Raw genomic sequence first — 21,584 nt, forward strand, 5'->3', positions numbered from 1 at the left:
ATAAGAACAAAAATATTAGCTTCCATAGTTAACTTCTTTTGTCACTTAACTTTTTATGTCTAGGAAAGTCTAATTTTAAAATTGATCTAAACCACAAACAAAAGTCCTGCAATGGATGGCAGGTCAGCATGCAGCAGGAGACTCTTGATTTGGTTGTTGTCTGGCTTTTTGTGTGTTTACTTTTAAATATAAATATGCATTTAAACAAGCCTCAGAGAACAGCTGTCTGCCAAGGTCATGGTCAAAAGACTGTAACTTATTAGATACTTAATACTTTCCAGTCTAAGGGACATCGATGACATTTAATTTCACATCAGACTGCGTTCTTAAATAGTGACTGTAGGGATTCTTTTATCAGAAGAAGAATCCCAAACCTGCACAATTCATTAGAGTCATGGAAAATGCCAGGGAGTACTTTTACAACAGATGTGTTTAGGCTCTCATCCCTGATTTTACTCTTTCTACTGCCAGGAAAACTGCTTTCATGTTCATTGGTGGAATCATCATTGGTGGAAGTTTGCTTTGCAAGCTTAATAAGCTATTTTTCTCAATGGCAGGAAACTTTCAGGTGCCACTCTACACTGAAAATGAAACAAAAGCACAGTAATGGCATAGGTAACAGTTAAGAGCCAAACCCTATCATGACAGTTTCAGAAATCTGGAGCTCTTAAGGGAAATGAAGGAAGAAGCAAATTGCATGCTCCTGAACTCTCTCATCAATGTAAGTTACAGCTCCTCTGCAAACATAAGGTCTATTCCTCTTCCCTCAAGACACATGTTGCTCACTAACATCAATGTGGGTTCTGCAGGAAAGGGACACGCCAGAAATTTCTGCATTATTCATACAACCAGTAACTGCAAAGCAAAATAATAGCAAGGATGATATGGTGATTTCCACCAGCCAAGGAACAGCTCACGTTCTTCACCACGAGCACTCTGTGAAAGTCAGCAGCAACTCAGCCCCTGTGCTGCACAGTCACAGCACACGTTTGGAAGCACTACCTGTGGCAGTAGGCAGCCAGGAACCCCAGCAGGAGCAGAAGGACCAGCACTGCTACACACACTGTGATGGTGATATTCCGCATCTTCACCCGCTCGGCATGCTGCTGCTCCCACCACTCCAGGTCACTGAACTGGCACCGCTCCCCAACGTAGCCTGTCACACAGCTGCCAAAGGAAATGAGCACAGTCTGTAACTGGTGGCAGTGGAAAAACTCCACGCCATCCCTTCAGTCACCTTGCATATTGATTTACCATTAGTAACTGCTACAGAAATATCCAGCTGAATTCAGTAGTGGAAAAGACAAAAAGACACTGAAGGAAGGATGTCAAAACCAGTATAATTCAATACTAAAGGTATTTTTCTTTTTTTTCTTTTACTGTTATTGAATCACCTACAGAATTATACAGAGAAATTACAATTTCCAGATTCCAATGGATAAAAAAAAAAAAAAAAGAAAAAAAATCATTTTCTCTTAAATCCTGACGCGTGGATAGCTTTTCCCTAAGATTTTCCATTTCACTGCTTCCAGCATCAAGCTCTCTTCTCTTTCAAGTAGGTAATATAGGAATTACTCATATTTTCAGAGTGATGTGGTTAAGGGAATCGAATTTTAATCTGAATCTTTAAAATGAAAGACGAATTAAAGTGTTTTCAAAAACCCCTCATATGGGTTAGAAATATCCTTGAAATTTAGTTTTACTACAAGATTCTTCTGTGGGCAGTTTTTGTTTATTTGTTTGGTTTTAACATTGTAAAACGCAACATAGAAGTGGCTTATCAATGCATGAAACCCTCGAATCAAAATTACTATAAAGTAGAAATACATCAAAAAGAATTCCAACCTAGGTTTACTATGGAAGATGAGACAATAAATAATAAATGCAAAAACAATGAAAAGTCTACTAAATTCATAACAATCTCTCAGCAACATGAGCTCAACTCCTTCTCACGATTCTTACTGGTCTTGTTTTGCTTAAGTCCAAGGGCTAGTCAAACAAGCAAAAGAAGCAGGATTTGACCAGCATCAGATTTTACCTAATGTTCTGAAATCATTGTATCTACATTCATTATTAAATCAGGCACAAGTACTCTAATTCTGTCACAATTTAGAACACATACATGCTGGAAGGCAGAAAAAATGCTAAGTTTTAACATTAGATCACAGTGAATTTCAAATATGTAGGAAGATCTACTTGCTAGTGTAAGATCTTTTATTAATTAAAATACAAATCACATTTGGTATGTGATTTCTGCTAGATATTTTACTAGATAACATTTTTCCATTACTTCCTTTTGCTAGTTAATATATTGGAGCCTACACGTATGAATGCTGCCATCTAGTGAGAATTCAGCAAGGTCAGAAGCCAGAAAGGTCCACATACAAAGCCTTGCCCCCAAGAGTGTGGCTAAGCATGGTTGCTCCTTAATTTTTTTAACCACTTCTACTTCTAGAACTGAATAATATGTGCATTTGGATTCTTATTATGAACTAGTACCTAACAAATAAAAGAAAAAAAAATGTGATCCAGTTTGAAAGTCCTGTGGGTTTGGACTCCTTAGTCTCAGTAGGAGAAATGAGGTGAAAAAAAGAAATCGTTTTCAATGCCTCTAAAATTTACACTAAAAACTCACAACAGATACTAGCAATGACCATGAGTCCATCTCATGTAATGTCTTTGGTAAGCTTAGGAAATCCATGGCACAAAACATCTACTTCATTCCCTTGTATGCATATGAGATATATTCTTCTCATATTTTTGAAGATACTGTTTGTAGGCAGGGGAGACTACTCATATTTAAAAATAGGAAATCCTAGGATGTCACACTGCTTGCAGGAATGGACTGGCACAGGGGTTCCCGCAGAGCAGTACAAGGAAGACCCAGGGGAACAGTGGGTCAAAGAAACCCTTCAGCACAAAGCTTGCTCTCCTCGCTCCAGAGTTATACCGGGACCACCTGAATTACTGAGACACAGAGGGAGATTTGCCTACTATGGAACAGCATCCATCCCCTGAGTAGGTCCTCACTTACCAGCTGAGAGCTGAGGGGAGGAGGCAGGCATTGGATTTGTCCCACTGTAAACAGGTTTATGCTTGATTTTGAAGAAAGATAACAGCACAGATTCAAATATAGTCAAGTTACAGACATGAATACCAGCATTAAAGGTTTTGAATAAATTATTAGCCAGTAGGACCAGGCTGCCACATGGAACAGGCCGAGGCTGATTTCTGGAGAGATGAGATGATTCTCCTTGCTTTTATCAGTACCTGCAGTTGGGGAACCCAGACTTAGGCTTCACAAAAATATTGAGGGAAGAAGTGGGTCTCATTTTTGAGGCCTCATTGCTACTCTCCCTGATTTTAAGAGGGTTGTTATGTTGTATGCTTTCTGCCAAGGGCCAAGACTCTTCAAACTGTAAGGGAAGATGCTGACACCACTTCTGGTCCCTGATCTCAATCAGAGAAGACAAGACAGAGATGTCCTCTTCCACCCCACCAAATGCTACACATGAACAGCAAGACCAACACGGAGGTACAAGCCAGCACAATATGTACAGGAGAGACAGCAAGCACCTCTTTTATAAGACCATGAGTATCAAGTCATTTAACAGCTTACCTCCCATTTCCAAAGCAAAGAATCAAGTCCTTAGGGAACAAATCCAATCCTACTGTTAATTGCAATGGGTGTGAACAGAATGGCCCCATACTGAAACTCACAGTGATCACTTACAGAAAAGAGGAGAGTCTAATTCTAATTGCTAGAATGGGTGATGAACAAATAATATGGACAATCTCTTCACTGTCTGCACTTAATTAAGGGTAGCACAGTAAGGGTGCCATTCATTAGAACAGAAAACACAAATATCTGTACTTACTTGCAGGCATAGTCTTGTAGATCAGAAACATAATTGCACACTCCACCATGAAGGCAATATGACTCGTACGAAGGAGGGCATCCTACAATATCACCTTGCACGGCGTGTGTAGAGTATTCATTGCTGACAACAGTTGGGGGAACGGTAGATTCTGAAACAGAGGATTTCACAAGGATGTTTCAAGCTTTTGGCCACATTGGCAATGTGATCTTACAAAAGAGTTCCAGAACTTCAAGGTGCAAATGTAGGTAAAAATATCTAATTTCAAGTAATTACTTGTGTCTTAACTATTTGCTTATGTTGTTATCAAATTTAGGCACATGGAAATTGAGATCAAATTACTAAATATGTTTGGTTTTAGATTTGCAATGAAAGAGCCACAGACTGAATTCTGTCTATTTAGGTGTGTGAGTCCAGCTCTGAGGAGAAATTGCATCAACTTGTCTAGGTGCTTTTACTTAAGTGATTTTTACTACTTACGCAGCTGTGGGGTATGGTAAATCTCCACCATGCATAAAGTACCAGTCAGAGGGCTAGCTCAGCTACAGATAGCGATATCACTGGGGAAGCAGGGAGCCCTAGGGACCCAGTTCTCCAAAGGGTTCTGTCGCCTGCTCTGAATCACAAATGCTGTCACCTACACAGCTATCCAAAATAACTGGTTTGAAAAGTAGCACTAAGATCTCTGCACAGCATGACCTACAGTGCAGACATACTCTTACAGAAAAGTAGTGTTTTCTTGCCTACACTGATAATACATCGAATCTATAGGTCAGAACAAAACAGTCACATGGCAAAGAATTTCTGTCGGTATGGCTTAGAAGAAACATGCCTAATGGCTTTCATACTATTATGGGATCAGTTTTATGCCACACACTGTTTTTATTGCAACATGACCTTCAATGACATTTGTTTTTTAAAATTTAATTTGCAGGGGAACTGCCATGGAAAAGAGCCTGAATAGAAAAGGGATGAGTAAACCCCAGGTGTGTGTGGATTCTGCAAAGAAAATTGCATCTTGCTAAAATTTCTAAAAGAGCAAAACCCATGAAGACATGTGATCAGGCTGACAGATGAGGGACCTCGAAAGCATTACTTCCAAGTCATGCATCATTTTAAATCATCATTTTCTGAGTGACACCTGAAACTACTGAAAGCTTAAGTAACTGAAAAGATGTTCTATTTAAGAAAGATATAATTTCCTTCTGTTTTTCTGCAGAAATAGATTTGTGACAACCACACAGTGTCCCTCCATCATCAGACAGTCACTTCATTTGAAGTAAAATTCACCCTGGCTAACAGGGTTAACACAGAGTAAGGCAATGAGTCACTTAGCTCCACATTTCCCAAGAATGCTGCTGCCACACGGAGGCACCGAAATGAGGGTCAGATAGTCACTAGTGCTGAACCTTCAGCAGCTCCCTGCAGCAAATAGGTAATCAGATTTTCTGAAGAGTTTTAGAGCCCTTTTGAAAAATTAGTGACTGGATCTGAAAGACACGCTTTTTCTGAAGAATCAAGTGGGACTTGAATAATATGCAGTTTCTGTGCTAGACTTCTGCGGAGTGAAGGAAGGTACAGGGCATTTGAAAAATGACTCAGAAATTACCTTCAAAAATGTTATTTCCAAGGAATTTCTGCTGTTGATTGTAAAGGCCATTAGATAGATTGGTTGTTACATTCAGACACTGAACGCTAATGTAGATATTTCCAAACTAAACTCAGATCTAGTCTCCTTAGTCCACCTCAAAACAGCCTCCTAAAGCAATGCTAGATGCATTCACCATCTGATTGGTACATCACTATACATGGATACCCTTAGTTTCCAGGTAGAACAATGTATCCACAAACACAGTTCTTAATGTAGGGCCATTTCATTTTATTTGCTCACTCCATTTACTCACTGCAGCTGATGCCAGTTCCAGAAGCAGGATCAGCACACGAGCAAGTGAAGTTTCCTTCTGTATTTATGCAGGTCATGTTCTCTCCACAGGTGTGGGACCCCGTCTTGCACTCATCAATATCTGTCACCCAAACAGTCTGCAGTTAGAAGAATGAAATGACTCAGAGCATCAGTTAAAGGGGCAGCAGAAGGGTCTGGGAGTGGGGAGCTGCCCACCCCTGTACCATCCACTTAGTTCAGCCTAAACAAAAAGTTTAGGCAGAAGGAAAGGGTCTAGAAACCTACAGGTTTATTCAGTTTGTGTAAACACTTCAATGAGTGAGGATCTGAATTACTGTGAAAAGGCTCACTGATTACAAGACTCAGGCTCAGACCCAGTGTTAGGCTCATATATACCTCTCACCTCCATCCTACTGCACACCCTCACCCTGCCTCCATGCCTTCTCTAGCAAAGCCCATGGCAGTAGCTCCTGCCAGGCTGCCACCTGCATGTTCCTAAGTGCCTAAGCACGCCCCTCAAAGGTGGGACCTTTGAAAGGGTTCACATACCAGAGTCTGGCAGCCTCAGATTCATTTTATGAACTGTCAGCAGAATACATGTGCCAGATCTACTTCGGGGAATCACAGATCTACCAGCCCAGTTTTTGTGAAATGATTGCTTAAACCACTGGGACTTTTTCTACAGTAAAATTAACGGGATATGGCTAAAAACAGTATAGAAATGGAACGTAGGAATGCAGGAATGCACTGAGAATGCAGGAAAGCATCTAAAAGTACCAAGCCACTTAACAGTTTCTGGGTTTCATAGTACATTTCAAGTCATCAAACACAAAATAAGTTCCAGTTCTGCTTACATCATAATAATATTGTATCTTTTATAAAATGCTGTGAATTTTACTATTTTCTGGATTTAAAGACTTCAGGAAGATAATAGATTGTTTTTCAATAATAGTGGAAGGTAACACAATCCTTCTAGCTGTGCTACTATACCACAGACAGAAAGGGTCCAGGGCTGCCTGAGGGCATGCCTTCTATAGGATGCTGGGACAGAAAGAGGAGTTTGTCTCTTCTGTGTACACTTTCATCTCCACTTCCAAACATCCTCAAAGACATGACCTCTGTCTCTGACCATTGTAGGCAAAAGACCTTCTCGAATCTTCTGCCTCTGATACTTTCCAAACCCTGCCCATAATAATGATATTGTTCCTAATTTTTTAGCCATCCTAACCAGTGTCGAAGAACCAAAGTCCAGTAAAGATTATATAAGAATTGGTTCAAATTTAATGGTTTTGAATTAGGCCATAAGGGAAAAAAGGAAAAAGGAAAGGACAGAAGAGAAGCCAAGACTCTCATAAAGCTCTGAACAAACTGTGTGCTAATCAAATACTGGAGTGATAAAGCTTCCTGTTCATATTTACTGCTAAAATGGATTAAGAATTTAAGAGATGTAAAGGAATGAACTAGAGATCTGGCATTAGAGCTGGATGGGAAAATCAGTGGGTCTGATTATTAACAAGACTCTAAATGTACTCAAGTTGTCAGTGTCACACCTTGAACCTCATGCCTATTAAACAGACCTGGAATTATTTGATGAGTATTATGACACACTCAATACCTGCTTTCGTTTATATTCATGGCAACGATTTCCAATAAAGCTCTACTGCTTCACCTCCACTTCCCTCCTCCCCTTCACTCTTCCTCTCTCTCTCCTTCTATAGCTACTAAAAAGAGTGCAAACAATGAGAGAAGATATTCACTGACAACTACAGGCTTTGCATATTGATCAGTTGCTGAGGTTACCACACTTCAAACAGGGAGGAAAAAAATCAAAAAGGCAGAAATGATAAATGTCAGCTGTCTAAAGAAGCCACTGTTAGTATCCATGCCCCTACCAGATTATTCAAAATGAACCAGAACAGCTCAGACGACAAGCTTCACAGCTTGTTGGAAGGCTAGCCCTTATCATAAGATAACACCTCTTGCTCACTCATCCTGTCCCAGCCTTCCAGACACAGCAGAGCCCTCACACATGCCCATACCGTAGCAATGGATTCCATCCCCAGTGTAGCCCTCCAGGCATTTACAGACATAGCTCCCTTCCGTATTGATGCAGCCCGACACGTTTCGATCGCAGCGGTCCATATTTACAGCACACTCATCAACATCTGTGAGACAAAACAAGGGGGCAGGACACGTGGGTCATGAAACCATCAAGGAAATCAATTAAAAGAAACATCTGCATCATGAATCTCCCTCAGACTCTGCTGTCGCTTGTCGTTTATGCATCTGAGGCAAAATCAAAAGAGAATGACTTTGTGGTCTTTTTTGGTATGAAATTTGAGGGGTATGTTCTAAAGAACCTAAGACAGTCAACTGGAGACCTAGAGGCCCCACAAATACCACTTTCTTAAAAAAAAAAAACTATTTGAAGGAAATGAACCAATTCAAAACAAAGTCTTACATTAAAGAATCCTTTACAATGAAAAAGACATGTAAGATCACTGAGAAACTTTGTTTTGTGAAAGAACACATAAGCTTACATTTTTTTTCCTTTCTATAGCAACATAAATGCCTTTTGTCTTCATGCTTAGCCACCAAGTGGGTTTTTTTTTTTCCCTTCCCAATACCTTCTTCTCCTGCCCTTTATGAGAGGACTAAGTTCTTTCATTTATGTTGCATGCAAGTCCCAAAATTTAAAGACCACCCTAAGCAATGTGTTGTATGGTTGTTAATCCCTTTCTAGTGCTAGAAAAAAAAAAAAAAGGGCAGCACTTTTATATAAACATTACATCAGGAATACTAATTTTATAAGAGATTCCTTAATACAAACTTCTAAATTGTACATCATCTATCATGTCTATGGAGTGAGCTTTTATAATTGCGTAATTTTTACAAATGAATACATGATGTTTTTATTCCTATTATCCCCATTATTTCGTGTTAATATCATTAGGATTAACTTCCATGACTCAGGGGAAAACCAGGCATGTGGCAATTAGCCATTTCAACTCATGCTCTCTGCTCATCATCCCTTTCCATACTATTGACCTTTCTGTCATGGCTCACACAGCAGAGCTGCCAATGTGAAAGAAGATAGATTTTCTTCCTCTCCCACAGCCGACAGTTTTCCAAAAGTTATATTAATGTCTTTTGTTACCATAGCATGAGTTCCCCTTCCTGGTAAATCCTTTCAAACACTGGCACACAGCACCATCTTCCAGCAAAACGCACTCTGCATTGACGTAACATTCTAGTGCAGTGCAGTCATCTTGATCTATAGCATAAACAAAGAAAAAAAAAAAGGCACTAGATCAAAATAGGTACTGTATATATATCAAAGAAAACCAAAAACAACCTCCCCCCCAACTAAACAAACAAAAACCTAAGAAAACCAGAACATACAATCAAAGTTTGAAACTTAGCTCTCCAGGATTATTGATGACAAGCCAATACAATCATTAGGGCTGTTCTCTTTGTCTAGATGGAGTTGATGTATCATTTAGTATAAGGATTTCTGAATAACGTATTCAAAACCCAGCAAGTTTAATGATCTAGTGTCATCAAACGTAGGTAGAATTCAATGGTTTTACTTCAGTTTTGTTCAGAGGTGCTTAATAGACTTTAAAAATCTAAGGGAGAGACTTTCCCAAGTGTTCCAAATTAGAAATGTTTGTTCTCTAGACAGGATAGTATTATCCTTTTTTTTTTTTTTTGACATAGCAAAGGAACATGGAGACAAACAAACAAAAAAAGCAGTCCTACCTGGCATAGCTGCATAGACCCAACTTCTTGTAAGAAGGTTAAGAGGCATGAATGCCACCAGTCTTGACACTGAGCTTTTCTTCATTTAAGGTCTATGATTTCTTTCTATTCTATAAAACTGTTCAGAGCCTCACAGTAAATATAAGGAAGGCAGTCAATCAGACTCTACCTGATACCATGATTTCAGCCATCAAAAAAATGGTTTCCTGCTTTTGCCCACTGTCCATATCCTTAAAAATCCCATTACTCTGTGTGTTCTGGAGCGTGATCTCTGGTGGTAGCATTGGAACTACCTCCTTGTGCACAGAGACACTTCCTGAAAAGGACAAGAAAAAAATCACACAGACTATTTAAATCTACTGAACTAACCTTCTGGTTTTCTAACCTCCTGTCTACTTTCCAATAATCATGGTGGTTTCCTTTTAAAATAAACATCTGTATCCTCTCAGACTAGCCTGTTTCTGACCTCAAGTAATTCCTGAAACCACTCACTGGTGGGTTTCCTCAAATACAAAAGAGAAGGAACATGACATACCGCTCACAACAGCTGTCAGCACTCCACACTTCTCTTTCACTGCTAAAATACCAAGGGTAAAAATTACCATGGTCAGACGTGTCCCAGGACAACACCCCACCATTCCTTATGTTAGAGCAAGGTGAATTTTTTCAGTGCTATCTGTCAGGATCCTCAAAGATTTGAGGAGGGTCTTTTTGGAACTTTTTGTACCTTCCGTTGAGTTGGAAGAATCCAGAGCATGACAGGCTTTTCCGTCTTGACTTTTCCCAAATCCTGGATGGCACTTGCAATGCACAATTCCAAAATTGTTTTCACAGATCTGATCACAGCCTCCGTTCTGATAAAGGCAAGGATTCGCACCTAATGCAGAAAAACAGGAAACCTAAGAATCTACTTCTCTAGTCAGCATCTCCATTTAGTGCAAAGCTGGGAAAAGGACTAAGGACTGACAAAAACTAGAACACTTTTTAAAATTCTTTATTTAACAACAGATGCATATAGTAAAGCATAGATATTATCAGCCTCTGGCAGGAAATCAGATTCATATACTCTGTATCTAATATATGTGCCACATTTTTTATTATTTTATTCACTTTATTATTTCTCCTTTAATATTTAGAGTCCTAACATTCCCTGAAAGAACATTACAAGAGCATAGGGAACCTGTGATTACCTTCTCTAAATCCTGGTCTACTAAACTACTTTTTTCGCTTACAGGGGAATTGTTCCAAACAGAAAATCAAATTATTTGATCCAAAACTAATAGATCTTACAAAATCTTTCTCCATGTCGTTTGTTATTATTTGTGTGTGAGAGGAGTGCTAATAAACTAGGACAAATAGGAATTTAAAGACTGTGTAGCCTCGTGGCAATTGACCAGCATCTATTCTTGAGCATGAACACAAACTTATAAAATCCATCAGCATTCCTGGGACACGTGCCCAGATGATGCTTTCAGTAAGTGCCAGTCTGGCCATGCAAGGCTGATTTCTGAGAAGACAGTCATCTCCCCAAGGACATCTATTCTACTGACATCAGTGAACAAGAGGAGGCTGGAAGGGAATGACTGCTTAGCTTTTGCAGTGTACCTGGTTTCGCCAAAGGTTGCACTACAACCATTGATGAGGGTCTCAGCATGCTGCCTCGAAGACGTACCCTGTTTTGGCCGGTCTTCTTATCCACCCTCATTAGTGATGGCCTAGCCCAGTCAGAAAACCAAAGGTGGTCCTCAAACACTGCTACAGCAAAAGGGTGGCCTACAAAGACATTAGATTTATCATTTCCACATTTGCAGAACATAAACAAGAAACCGTGTAAACAAAAGTACTGTCTGCATACAGGTCGGCTTATAACACAGGGGAATAGCCACAGTAGTTCTTCACTTTGTTTGCCCTTGGGCAGGGATAAGTGTCTGTGAATGATGGACCATGGGCACATGTTACTTATGCTCTTAGCAAAGGAGGTTATGACAATTGCCTGGCTCAGTACAGTCTCTATACTTCTGGTGACCTCCAGTAAGATCAAGTTCACAAAATCCTTCTACCTCAGACACCATCATTTCTTGAGGCAGCATTGGACCAGCCTTTCACAATTGAAGTAACTCCCTCCTCTGCCAGTAAGTGGCCCAGCACAGCTGCTGAGGTACAGAGCTCCTTTTTCAATCTTCACACAACAAGGAGAGGAATTCACGTCATCTGTCATCTTGCATAAGTGTACTCATACAGGGCAGCCTGGGAGCCACAGACACTGTATCCACAGACCCACAGTTGGACCCCAAACCCAGTGTGTGGTCTCTGCAAGTGCCAAAAGCACACACAAGTGCAACACAGTGGGCCACATGTGCATGTAGCCAGCTAACAAACAGAAACAGCTAACACAAACCACAGGAGGCAATGGATCATCCAAGTAGCTTCCTCTCTTTTCACTGATGACAACAGGATGCTAAACAACAGCTCCAACCAGGCATCTAACACGACTAGCAGTAGGTGTGAGAAATTCCACCCCAAGTTCAGAGTATAGGATCTTTTCCTTGGTAGCACATTATCTGCACTAGGAAAACTCAAATCCCCAATTTGACTTCCAGAGATAAGTTCAGCAATTCAGAATCCAAAGGACACTTTCATGTATAAGGGCAGACACAAAGACCTTTACAAAATGATTCTGACTCTTTTTAATGTCTCTCTCATGATAGGAAATTGTCATTAGTCCATATGGGACTATACACTCTTTCTGTACACTTAGAAATCTCCAGTTTTCAGATTAGCCTTTGGGGAAGCTTTTTGCAATGGAAGGTAAGAGCATATACTATTCTTCCATGGATATCCACTAGGTTTCAGTGGGTGCTTCCTGGCTTAAGCAGGTTTGATTTGTGCTGGCCCTTCCTCACAGCTTGCATGTGCACCACACCATAGTGTTGCAGTCTGAGCCCCCTGAAAGGTATGTATTTGTAGGCACGTGATTTTTATGATCTGTGTTTTTGCTTTTTGATGTAGACCTCAACTAGGTGATGTTTAATTTCAGTAATGAAACTGGGACCCCAAAATGTATTAGTTTAAAAAAAATAAAAAGGCAAAATCAAAGCTAAGCAAACAGGAAAACAAAACAAAAGATAAATTAGAACCTTGGAAAAGGAGTATGTGTTGGTATATCTTAAAAACACCTTGCAAATAAACTGAAAAAAACCACTCTTATATAAAAAAAAATCTCTAAGACACTGTTTAAGTGTTCTTATGTGTTAAGTTGAAGAGCATACTGTTGGCACTTCATTACCTCCACGGAACCATGCCTAATCACTGGTCTTGGTTCTTAGCTTTTCTTTCCATTAAATTTGAGCAACTAGCCCAAGACCTAGATACTGTCCCCACCCAAATATTTGCTCATAGTTTCAGGATCTATACCTTGCACTTTCCACAAACAGCACTGTGCTTTGATCAGCAATTCCTTAACCTCTTAATTTACAAATACATTAAAGATTAAAATTAGAAGCATGGTGTCAATCGACAGAGATAGCAAGAACAAAAAAACAAACAAACAAAAACCCCAAAAAACAAACAAACAAACAAACCAAAAACAAAAACAAAACCAAAAAAAAAAAAATCTCATGAACCTTTTCCAGAGCAGTGCAAACCCAAATTGTTGCATAAACAAAAGGAATGGTTGTATTGTTTGTTGCCTTGGGCAGGTGCTTACAGGCTGTTTTACTTACAGCTGAAAACGGCGTTAGCAGAAGAGCAGAACTAATTTACCTATTTTGCATCCCGCAGTGCTGAATGAGCTCTCAGTACCGGAGCACTAGAGGGAGCTGCTGTAATAAAAATTCGCATTACAGCAGAAACGCCTATGAAGAGGTGCCACCTTCCCATCCTCCAGTGTATAGCCGTCCAAGAACAAAAGTTGAATTCTAGTCTCACTAAAAGCATTATCAAAAATTCCTTTTCTCCCACCTCAAAACCAGCTGTATCACTGCTCCAAGCCTATCTCTTTTGTCACAGTCCATGTTTCTACAGTGCTCCTAACTCTCCTTCTCTCTTTTCTCCTTGTGGAGGAATGAAGTGAAACTTCGTTGAGGCTTCAAAGCCCTTCTTTGCAGATCAGTTGCAAGGCAGAGCACACAGCAGACCATGCGCAGCAGAGGAAAGAGAGGAAGGCTGTAAAGTCACTCTGCTGAGGCCTTTTGAGGTCTTCTGAACTGAAGAACAGTGATTCGTCCAAGACCTCACTCTGCTCAAGCCATAACAACTACCAGCAAACTGTATTAATCATTTTTCCATTTGATATCTATTTTGTGTTTAGAATCTTTCCAGTGTTCAACATTGCAGATGCAGGTTTGCTGCTCTAGAACCTTAAAAATAATGATTAATTATCTTTCAGTTGATGTCAAAATAAATAACTCACTGATACAATAAACACAGCAAAACCTAAATTAAACTAAGCAGCCATGCATGAAACAAGCAAACCACATTTTTAACTTTTTTCCTTATTTTCATTTTTCTGTGAAGGCACAGAAATCCTCTGCGCAATGCAAAGCAACTGATTAGTAAAAGCAGAGAGTGTTAGAAAGACATACTTTTGCTAAAATGGATAGAAGTCAGCTGGGTAACAGAATGAAGAACAAAAGTGAGGCCATAAACCTCAACACAGAGTTGTATGGGAAATACAGCACAGCTTCTGGCCTATAATTTGCATGCACATATGCAGGTACACACATAGACTGACAAGCAGCAGTAGGTAATTATCAATGCCAAAACCTCACCTACATCATTCTGTGCAAGAATTTGACGACCAGAACCATCCAGATTTGCGCTCTCAACCACTGACTGCTTAGCATCACACCAGTACACTTTGCCTGCTAAGTAGTCAAGAGCTATTCCACTGGGCCACACCAGACCAGTGCTGGCTATAACCCGACGATCGATGCCTTCTAATGAAGAGCTGTCAATCCGGGGATTGACCCCCATGTCAGTCCAGTATAATCTCCTTTGGAAAACAAAATGAATACGGGAAGTCAGTAAGCAAATGTTTGTCCTCCTCTCCATGGAGTTCTTTCAAAGCAGAAAGGTCAGATCAGAGCAACGCAGCCCTGAGTCACAGGAGGAAAAGTGCGCGCATCAAGCAAACATATTGGCTTCTGGTCATTTCACACTTGCCATGAGACTCCAGGTGATTACATTGGGACTTATGCAGAATCCTCTGTTCACTGGCACAAAACCTTTGAAAAACAACACCCACCTATGCTAATTGCCAGATCTTTATAGCTGCTTTTTGATTTTCCACATGACAGCTGATAGTGGTTTAGCAAACCCAGACAATAGAAGACAATGCATTAGCCAGCATCTTGTCTAAACAATGGTGTAATAATACACAAATGCAACCAAAATTATCCACTACCCGTGGAAAACAAGCAAGAGTACACCAGTTATTTTGGTTTTAAAAAATAAACCACTATATTTTCTTCTTTTAATAAAATCATGACTGTCAGAATCTCCCTCTAAAGTCCTGTGTGTTACTCACTGAGTGCTTACTGTTTTTCAACAAACAGAGAGTGCTAGATGGCAACTTAAAAATGGGGATACCAAAACTGCAAATTACTTCTGAAGTTTGAGCTCTAGTCTTCCCAGGCATAAGTTGCCTCTGTCGGGTTTACTGAAATAACCCACAGATTCATTCAGCTTTACTTAACAAAGTAGTTTCACTGTAGCCAACACAGGTATCAGTATTTTCAATAGTCTTAATTATGTTTCAGATCTCTCTTCAATATTTACAACTATTGACATTGGCATAATTTCTGTTCATCCTTTCACCATTAACTTTCTAAAAATGAAGATTTTAGTGATGTTTCTTCTTCCCTTTCCCCTTGTACCCTTTGCATCTACCAATAATTCTAATAAACAATCCCCCAGAACCTACTCATTCTACAAAGTTTTCCTGCAAAATGTCTCTATCATGTTCAACCTCTATCAAAAAATTCTTTCAGGTCTTTTATGTCCAAAGGAAAACTAACAAAACACCCTCTCCAACTTTGCTTCATTCCTTGATTTGTGGGTACTTAGTTATAGCAGGACATGAACATTAAAAAAAAAAAATTTTAAAAAAATCTACAGATTTAAAATGCTCCTACTACAGACAAATGGAGTGAAATCCATGGACTTTGCCATTGATTAAAATGGATGGAATTTCATCAAGAGTTTAAACAGCCAAATCTCCTGTGATCAGCTCAACATTAGTTAAGAAGATATAAGGTGCATTTAAATCAACAAACCTCCACAACAGTAGATAAGGTTTAGTTTCCTAAGAAACTGAACTGTGGCCAAAAAACTACTTTGTAAGTACTACTGGTTAAAAGTGACTACCTTCTTTGCACTAATTGATGTGGAACCATCAAAGTTTGTAGTGTGGTGCTTACAAACTGTCAGAGTGACTCCAGTTGCTCATGCAACTTTAGCTTAAACTGCATACAATATCATTAAAGCTTCTGTTTTTTTCTTTTAAATCTGTATGAGCAATGAACATGTCCCAGCTCAGAAAAAGAAATCCAGCAATGAAACAATGCAGTTCACAGAACTCTGCAAGGCAATGACTAACCTAGCAGGAGACTAATGCACGTCTTGACTGCCAAAAGGGCAAGACTGGCATGGTCATTTTTAAAAACCCTCCCCAAGTATTACATGATTAACTGCATTTTTCATTCCTTACTTAGCAAATGGGTGAATGGCAATCCCTCGGGGCTGGGAGATATCCTCCCAGATGATCATTTTTCTCTGCATTCCATTCAGATTGCTCCTTTCGATGAGTGCCTTCCTGCAATACACAGGGCATGGTTAAGTCCTCCCTGCTATCTTTTTAATTACCTTCTCAGGCAGAATGTACTGAGATTTTGCATCACTTTAGTTTAGCTGTAATAAATAAATTTACAATGACAGAAAATAATCCTGCTGATAGGGGGAGTGCACTTGTTTTATCAACCAGTAATTTAAGTTACAGACTCATTATTTGGTCCAGGGTATGATAAAATACCTGCTGTTCTGCAGGAGACATTAAGTTCTCCTTCTCTGGGCAAATAATGAGTTGGAAGTATGATCACTAATAGATAAATGTTAGTTCTAAAGGGAGCCAGGAGGAAAACCAGCTCCTAACCAAATGCCATTATCAAATGTATAAAGAATTTTTTTAAATGCAGCATTTTTCATCCAGAAATCCCCAATCATTTCACATCTATTTTGCAGGAAAGAATGAGGCTAAGGTTCTTAAGATCACTTCGTAAAATCCATGGTCAAGTATAGAATCTATTTTGCTGGTCTTCCAACTCACCCTTTTTCCAGAAAACTGATTTTATTGCTGCAACCTTCACTTTGCCAGACAAATACCAACCTCTACCTGAAAGCAAGCCTACAGCCTTCCGTGCCTATCTAAAGCTTCAAAGAAAGGCCACACAGAGATGGAAGGAGAAATATATTCCTTCAAATATGCAATACAAACAGGTAAATGCAGTGAGTGAAAAGGAAGCTACCAATTCCATTTCTCAGATTCCCCCTGGACTGTTGTCTTACAGAGACAAACACTATAAATTTCTATTTCACAAGAAATATTGGCATATTTCTACAGGAACACAGTCATGTAGACAAGACTGCACCTATTAGCAAGGAAGTGGACTAGCAGCATATTTATAAGGGAGGAGGAGGGTGATCTGAACATTCAAAATTACTTTCTATTGACTAATGAATTATGGATCATACTGAAACATCATGACTGCTCTTCAAGGAGTCTTCATTGTGTGTTTTGATCCGGCACTGCCTTTTCAGCAAAGGTCAGTTTTGTTTCTCTCGGCATACAATTTTAGGTGTCAGCTGAAATTAAAGTCATACTGTCATTCCTCTTTTAGCAGAGATAATTGACAAAGACTCTCCAATAGCTTAAAGGGGCATGATTCTAGCTGCCAGTAACACTGACTTCTGCCCAAGACATACTTGATACAGTAATATTCTTTTTTATATATAAAGATATACCTATATATGCACACACACATACACAGAGTGTATATATATAAATAAGACTGTAAACATATATTCACATGCACATGTGCACATACATATATGTATATATGCAGTACATGCTTTAGATTCCTTGCAACTGAATCCAAACCCTTGCTTCTTGGAAAGACAAAGATAAAAATACAATAGCAGACTCAAAGGGAACTTCCAGCATTTCAGTTTTAAAGAACCTTCCAACTGTATATACTTGAGATTAAAACTACCCAGTCAGAATGTGAAGCACTACTGAATTAGAGTGATATCTCAGCTATTTCTGTATCACCAGTCATTTATTCCAAATATTTTATGGCATGCTTCAACATAAATGCACTGTGGAGCGTGTACCCTCTGTCTGTCCAATACAATTTACGGTTAATCCAGTCCACAGCAAGGCCTTCGGGTGTGTCTATAGCTTCATGAACAACTTTTTCACGGTTTGAGCCATCCAGATTAGCTCGTTCTATCCATTTCAAGGCGGTGTGAGCAAAGTAAATCTGTAAATAAAAAACAGGTGAGGTGTTATTAGTTTCCATCTCACTTTCTACTCTACTCCCCTTGTCTAGTAGTTCCACTTCTAAAACAACTTCTTCATCTTGAAAGCTTCCTAAACTGTTTATTCACAAAAAGCTGCACAGGTAACCTGTGATCCCTGACCGAATAAAAAGGCATTTGTCCTTCAACCAGAATGACTTCTACAGGCAGCTTGTGCTTAGCTGTAAATCCTAGCTGCCCTATATACAGCCCTCTGAATAGCCTGTGGGTTTGTTTCAGCAAGGAGCTACCTCACATGAAGCACAGCTGAGGAAGCAAAAAGAAATGTGTTGTTATTTCCCTGGCTGCTCATGTTGAAAAGGGAGAAGCAGAGAGAAGGTAGTAACAGTCTATATGTGTCAAGGAGCTGGGAAGGGGAAAAGGAGTTATATAATTTGCTTCTATTTTTTTATCTCTTTCAGCCTGCAGCTACTTTAATTTTTTACCAGGTGTCTATTCTGTAAGGCTCTAAAATTTCCAGAAGAGGCTTCTTAGTTTTGGGTTGAAAGAAAGGTTCTCTGCTGGTGGGGAAACCAGGCTTGTGGTTTCCAAGGATGAGGAAAGAAAATTTGTCTTGTATTCAATACCCAGAGGGAGTTATACACTGTATGGCAGAACCATATTAAAAAACAATGCTGAGGCTTTCCTTGGAAATGGTAACAGCAAAACAAATAACTTTGTTTTGATGCTAATTACAAGGTCAAACAAAACAGGAAGGAGCCTCTAGCATTAAACCAGCTAGTTTAATACCATGGGAGCACAAAGGGATGCTTCCTTGCTGCTCTGCTCTTCACTGACCAGACCAGGCTGCTGCAGCCTGGCAGCCCCCCTGCATGTCCCCTCACCTCTGTACTGCCCACCCCAATGCCACGCTGAGCTCCCCACAGGAGGAGAACACGGGTGCACACCCAGTGTCACCGGGGCAGCTGATTTACATTTGGCACAGCACAGAACAACTGCCAGTGCTCCAGCAGGGCCCTATTTCAGGAACAAGTGGCGATGTTCCAGAAGTGCCTGAAAGGCTCCTCCTGTAAATGCAGATCTGGTAACATTTACATTTGTTTAGTTGTGTCCATCTGGGCCTTGAGATGCTTCCAACAACTTATCAGAGCTCATCATCAACTTTCACTGTACCAAGCAGTATTTCTTTGCAACACTTTTACATGTAAATAAATCTTATCACAGGCAAATATAACTATCTGCCAGAGAAGGTTTAGCAAAGCCCAGCTGAACTCTTGTTATTCCCAACTCCAAAGGCAAGGAGTAGGGTGGAAAGGTACAGCCACACAGACAAACAGCTCTTTCTGCAGGGAAGAGTCCTGTTTCCCAACAATATCTTTCAGCAATATCTTACACATGAGGAGTATATTTTGTAAGAGCAATAAACTCAGTGAGCATACAGTAGTTTTGCTGAATAATGTCAGGACATGGGAAGTAATTTGCGTTAAGATTACTCCTACATTTAGTAGGGATCAAGGTATTTACCTGTACAGAAAAAAAGATACTATTGCTTTTACCGCTACACAGCAAAAAAAATCCCACAATGTATTTCCAGAAAACAACACTGCAATCTTAATGGAGAGAACTTATCAATCACACAGTAGTTCTTTGAAGTTGAAATCTTGCCCAAAGCGAATTTAGAAATCCAAATTCTCTGTGAATTATCATTGTCAATGTACAAAGCACATTCAATAAGTGTGTAAAAGATGAAATTGTTCAGCTAGTGTTTGGCAGCTTGTACCAATTGTGCTCCTAGACAGGCAACAGAACAACTAGCAGTGCAACGTGTAATCCAGATCACTGACAGCAGAAAGGTTAAGGCACATAAAAGCTCAATCCATTTGTCCTTGCAACACTTCAAAATCCTCTCATTTTTAATGCCTTACCTTATTTTCCACTGGGTCAGAGTCCAGTGCTAAGACTATTCCCATCTGCCAGTCAAGTAAACTTGTATAATCTGTTCCATCAAAACTGATCTGGCGGATATCTTGGCCATTTGCGAATAACAAAAATGGCTTAGGACCTGTTGATGAAAATTTGCCAGTATGTTAATTGCACTAGTTTCAAAGTAATGGTAAAAAACAAAATGAGGAACTGAATCACAAAGAAATTATGGCAATTTTCTTCCATTCCACTTGCCTCAGAAATTGAAGATAAATGTGAATATAAATTTTCAGCATCAGCCTCAAAATTTTTGATAAAGGCAGTCACTAGCCCCACTGTGTTTCACACTGAGTGACTAAGCCTCAAAATCATCTCTCTGCATTTCACATCATCACCATAAATGCCAGAACACTTGACTTTTGCACATGGGAATCTTTCCCACTAAAAGCAAGAAAAATGCTGTCCTCCAAAATATAAAGCTCTTCCCTTATTCCTGAAACAAATCACAAACTTCTTTTTCCTCCTCTCTCTTGGACAATTGCTTATACCTTGCTGCTCACCAGGTTCTTAGAAGGAACAGAAGGGTCTGAAACCCAAATGTGCACAGCAAATACCTGGGCTTCCTGGGGCTAGTGGAGGAGAAATATCCTTGTAGGAAAAGTCCTTCAGCAGACTATTTCCCATCCTCTTTTCCAAATGTAGGGACCTCAGCCCGAGTTCTGTAAAACTTGGCAGAAACTATGCCCATATTTATTTAAAGGCACAAAAATCTGCACATTCAGGATGGACCTCTGCTGTAAGGGGGCCCACAGCGAAATGCTGAAGCTTGATCATAGATTGAACCTTTTGTAAGGGAGACTGAACCATATACTGGCGCTTACTCTGCTTTATTTCCAAAACAGGTTATCTTTCCTAAAAACTAATACTTCCCAAGTTTCACAAAGTAACCTAAAACCAGTGTAAAAAGGGATCCTTGTTTTGCCATCTGCTTTAAAGGACTCAAAAATGGGTTTGCTTTTATTGGTAGAAATATGCAGGCACACCGAGACACCAACCTATAGCTGTGCAGTGCTTTCTGTCTCGCTGAAGCTTATATCCAGGAAAACAAGCACACTCCCGGGAGAATGGGCTTAAAGAAGAGCATATCTGACTGCAGCCACCATTATCTGGAGATGTACAACCTTAAACAGAGCATTTGTAAAATTTTACTGTGCCGTTCTAAAAAAAAATAAAATACAACACAATCAGAGGTATAAGAGAATGAGTCACTCTGCTCAGGATTTCTACAGTCCAAATCATCTATCTCAGTGACTGGTGGATTTACCAAAAGGCCTCCTGCTGAAAGCAGAAGTCCAGTGAGGTGAAAACAAATTAGTAGTAACTTGTCACTGAGTTTTTCCTGAAAATTTACAACACAAGATAGGGGATGGGAGGGTGGAACACATGAAGACATCTTCCATGTGTTCATTGTTTCATTCTTCTCCCATGCAAATCTCATCCCATCTACAGCAGAGTAATAAATTTTATCAGACTGGGCACTGCATGCAAAGAAACAGCAAATTAATGAAATTCTCTCCCTGGCA

The 21,584-nt window shown here is 39.7% G+C and overlaps 1 protein-coding gene across 2 annotated transcripts in view; it reads right to left on the reverse strand.

Annotated features, from left to right (window-relative positions):
* Window positions 1–21,584, reverse strand: part of EGF (epidermal growth factor) — a 57,756-nt gene that overhangs the window by 9,924 nt on the left and 26,248 nt on the right. For both annotated transcript variants that reach the window (XM_050337646.1, XM_050337647.1), the window contains exons 10-22: window positions 21,057–21,182; window positions 20,004–20,140; window positions 17,932–18,080; window positions 16,253–16,357; window positions 14,313–14,536; window positions 11,149–11,316; window positions 10,271–10,420; window positions 9,713–9,859; window positions 8,939–9,055; window positions 7,821–7,946; window positions 5,783–5,902; window positions 3,879–4,029; window positions 1,003–1,167 (exon numbers count right to left, since the gene is read on the reverse strand). In XM_050337646.1, the coding sequence (XP_050193603.1) occupies window positions 1,003–1,167; window positions 3,879–4,029; window positions 5,783–5,902; window positions 7,821–7,946; window positions 8,939–9,055; window positions 9,713–9,859; window positions 10,271–10,420; window positions 11,149–11,316; window positions 14,313–14,536; window positions 16,253–16,357; window positions 17,932–18,080; window positions 20,004–20,140; window positions 21,057–21,182 (1,885 nt within the window). The remainder of the gene's footprint in view (window positions 1–1,002; window positions 1,168–3,878; window positions 4,030–5,782; window positions 5,903–7,820; window positions 7,947–8,938; window positions 9,056–9,712; window positions 9,860–10,270; window positions 10,421–11,148; window positions 11,317–14,312; window positions 14,537–16,252; window positions 16,358–17,931; window positions 18,081–20,003; window positions 20,141–21,056; window positions 21,183–21,584) is intronic.

Source organism: Myiozetetes cayanensis, unplaced genomic scaffold (assembly GCF_022539395.1).
Source record: "Myiozetetes cayanensis isolate MyiCay16 unplaced genomic scaffold, myiCay2020 scf7, whole genome shotgun sequence".
Taxonomy (NCBI): Eukaryota; Metazoa; Chordata; class Aves; order Passeriformes; family Tyrannidae; genus Myiozetetes; species Myiozetetes cayanensis.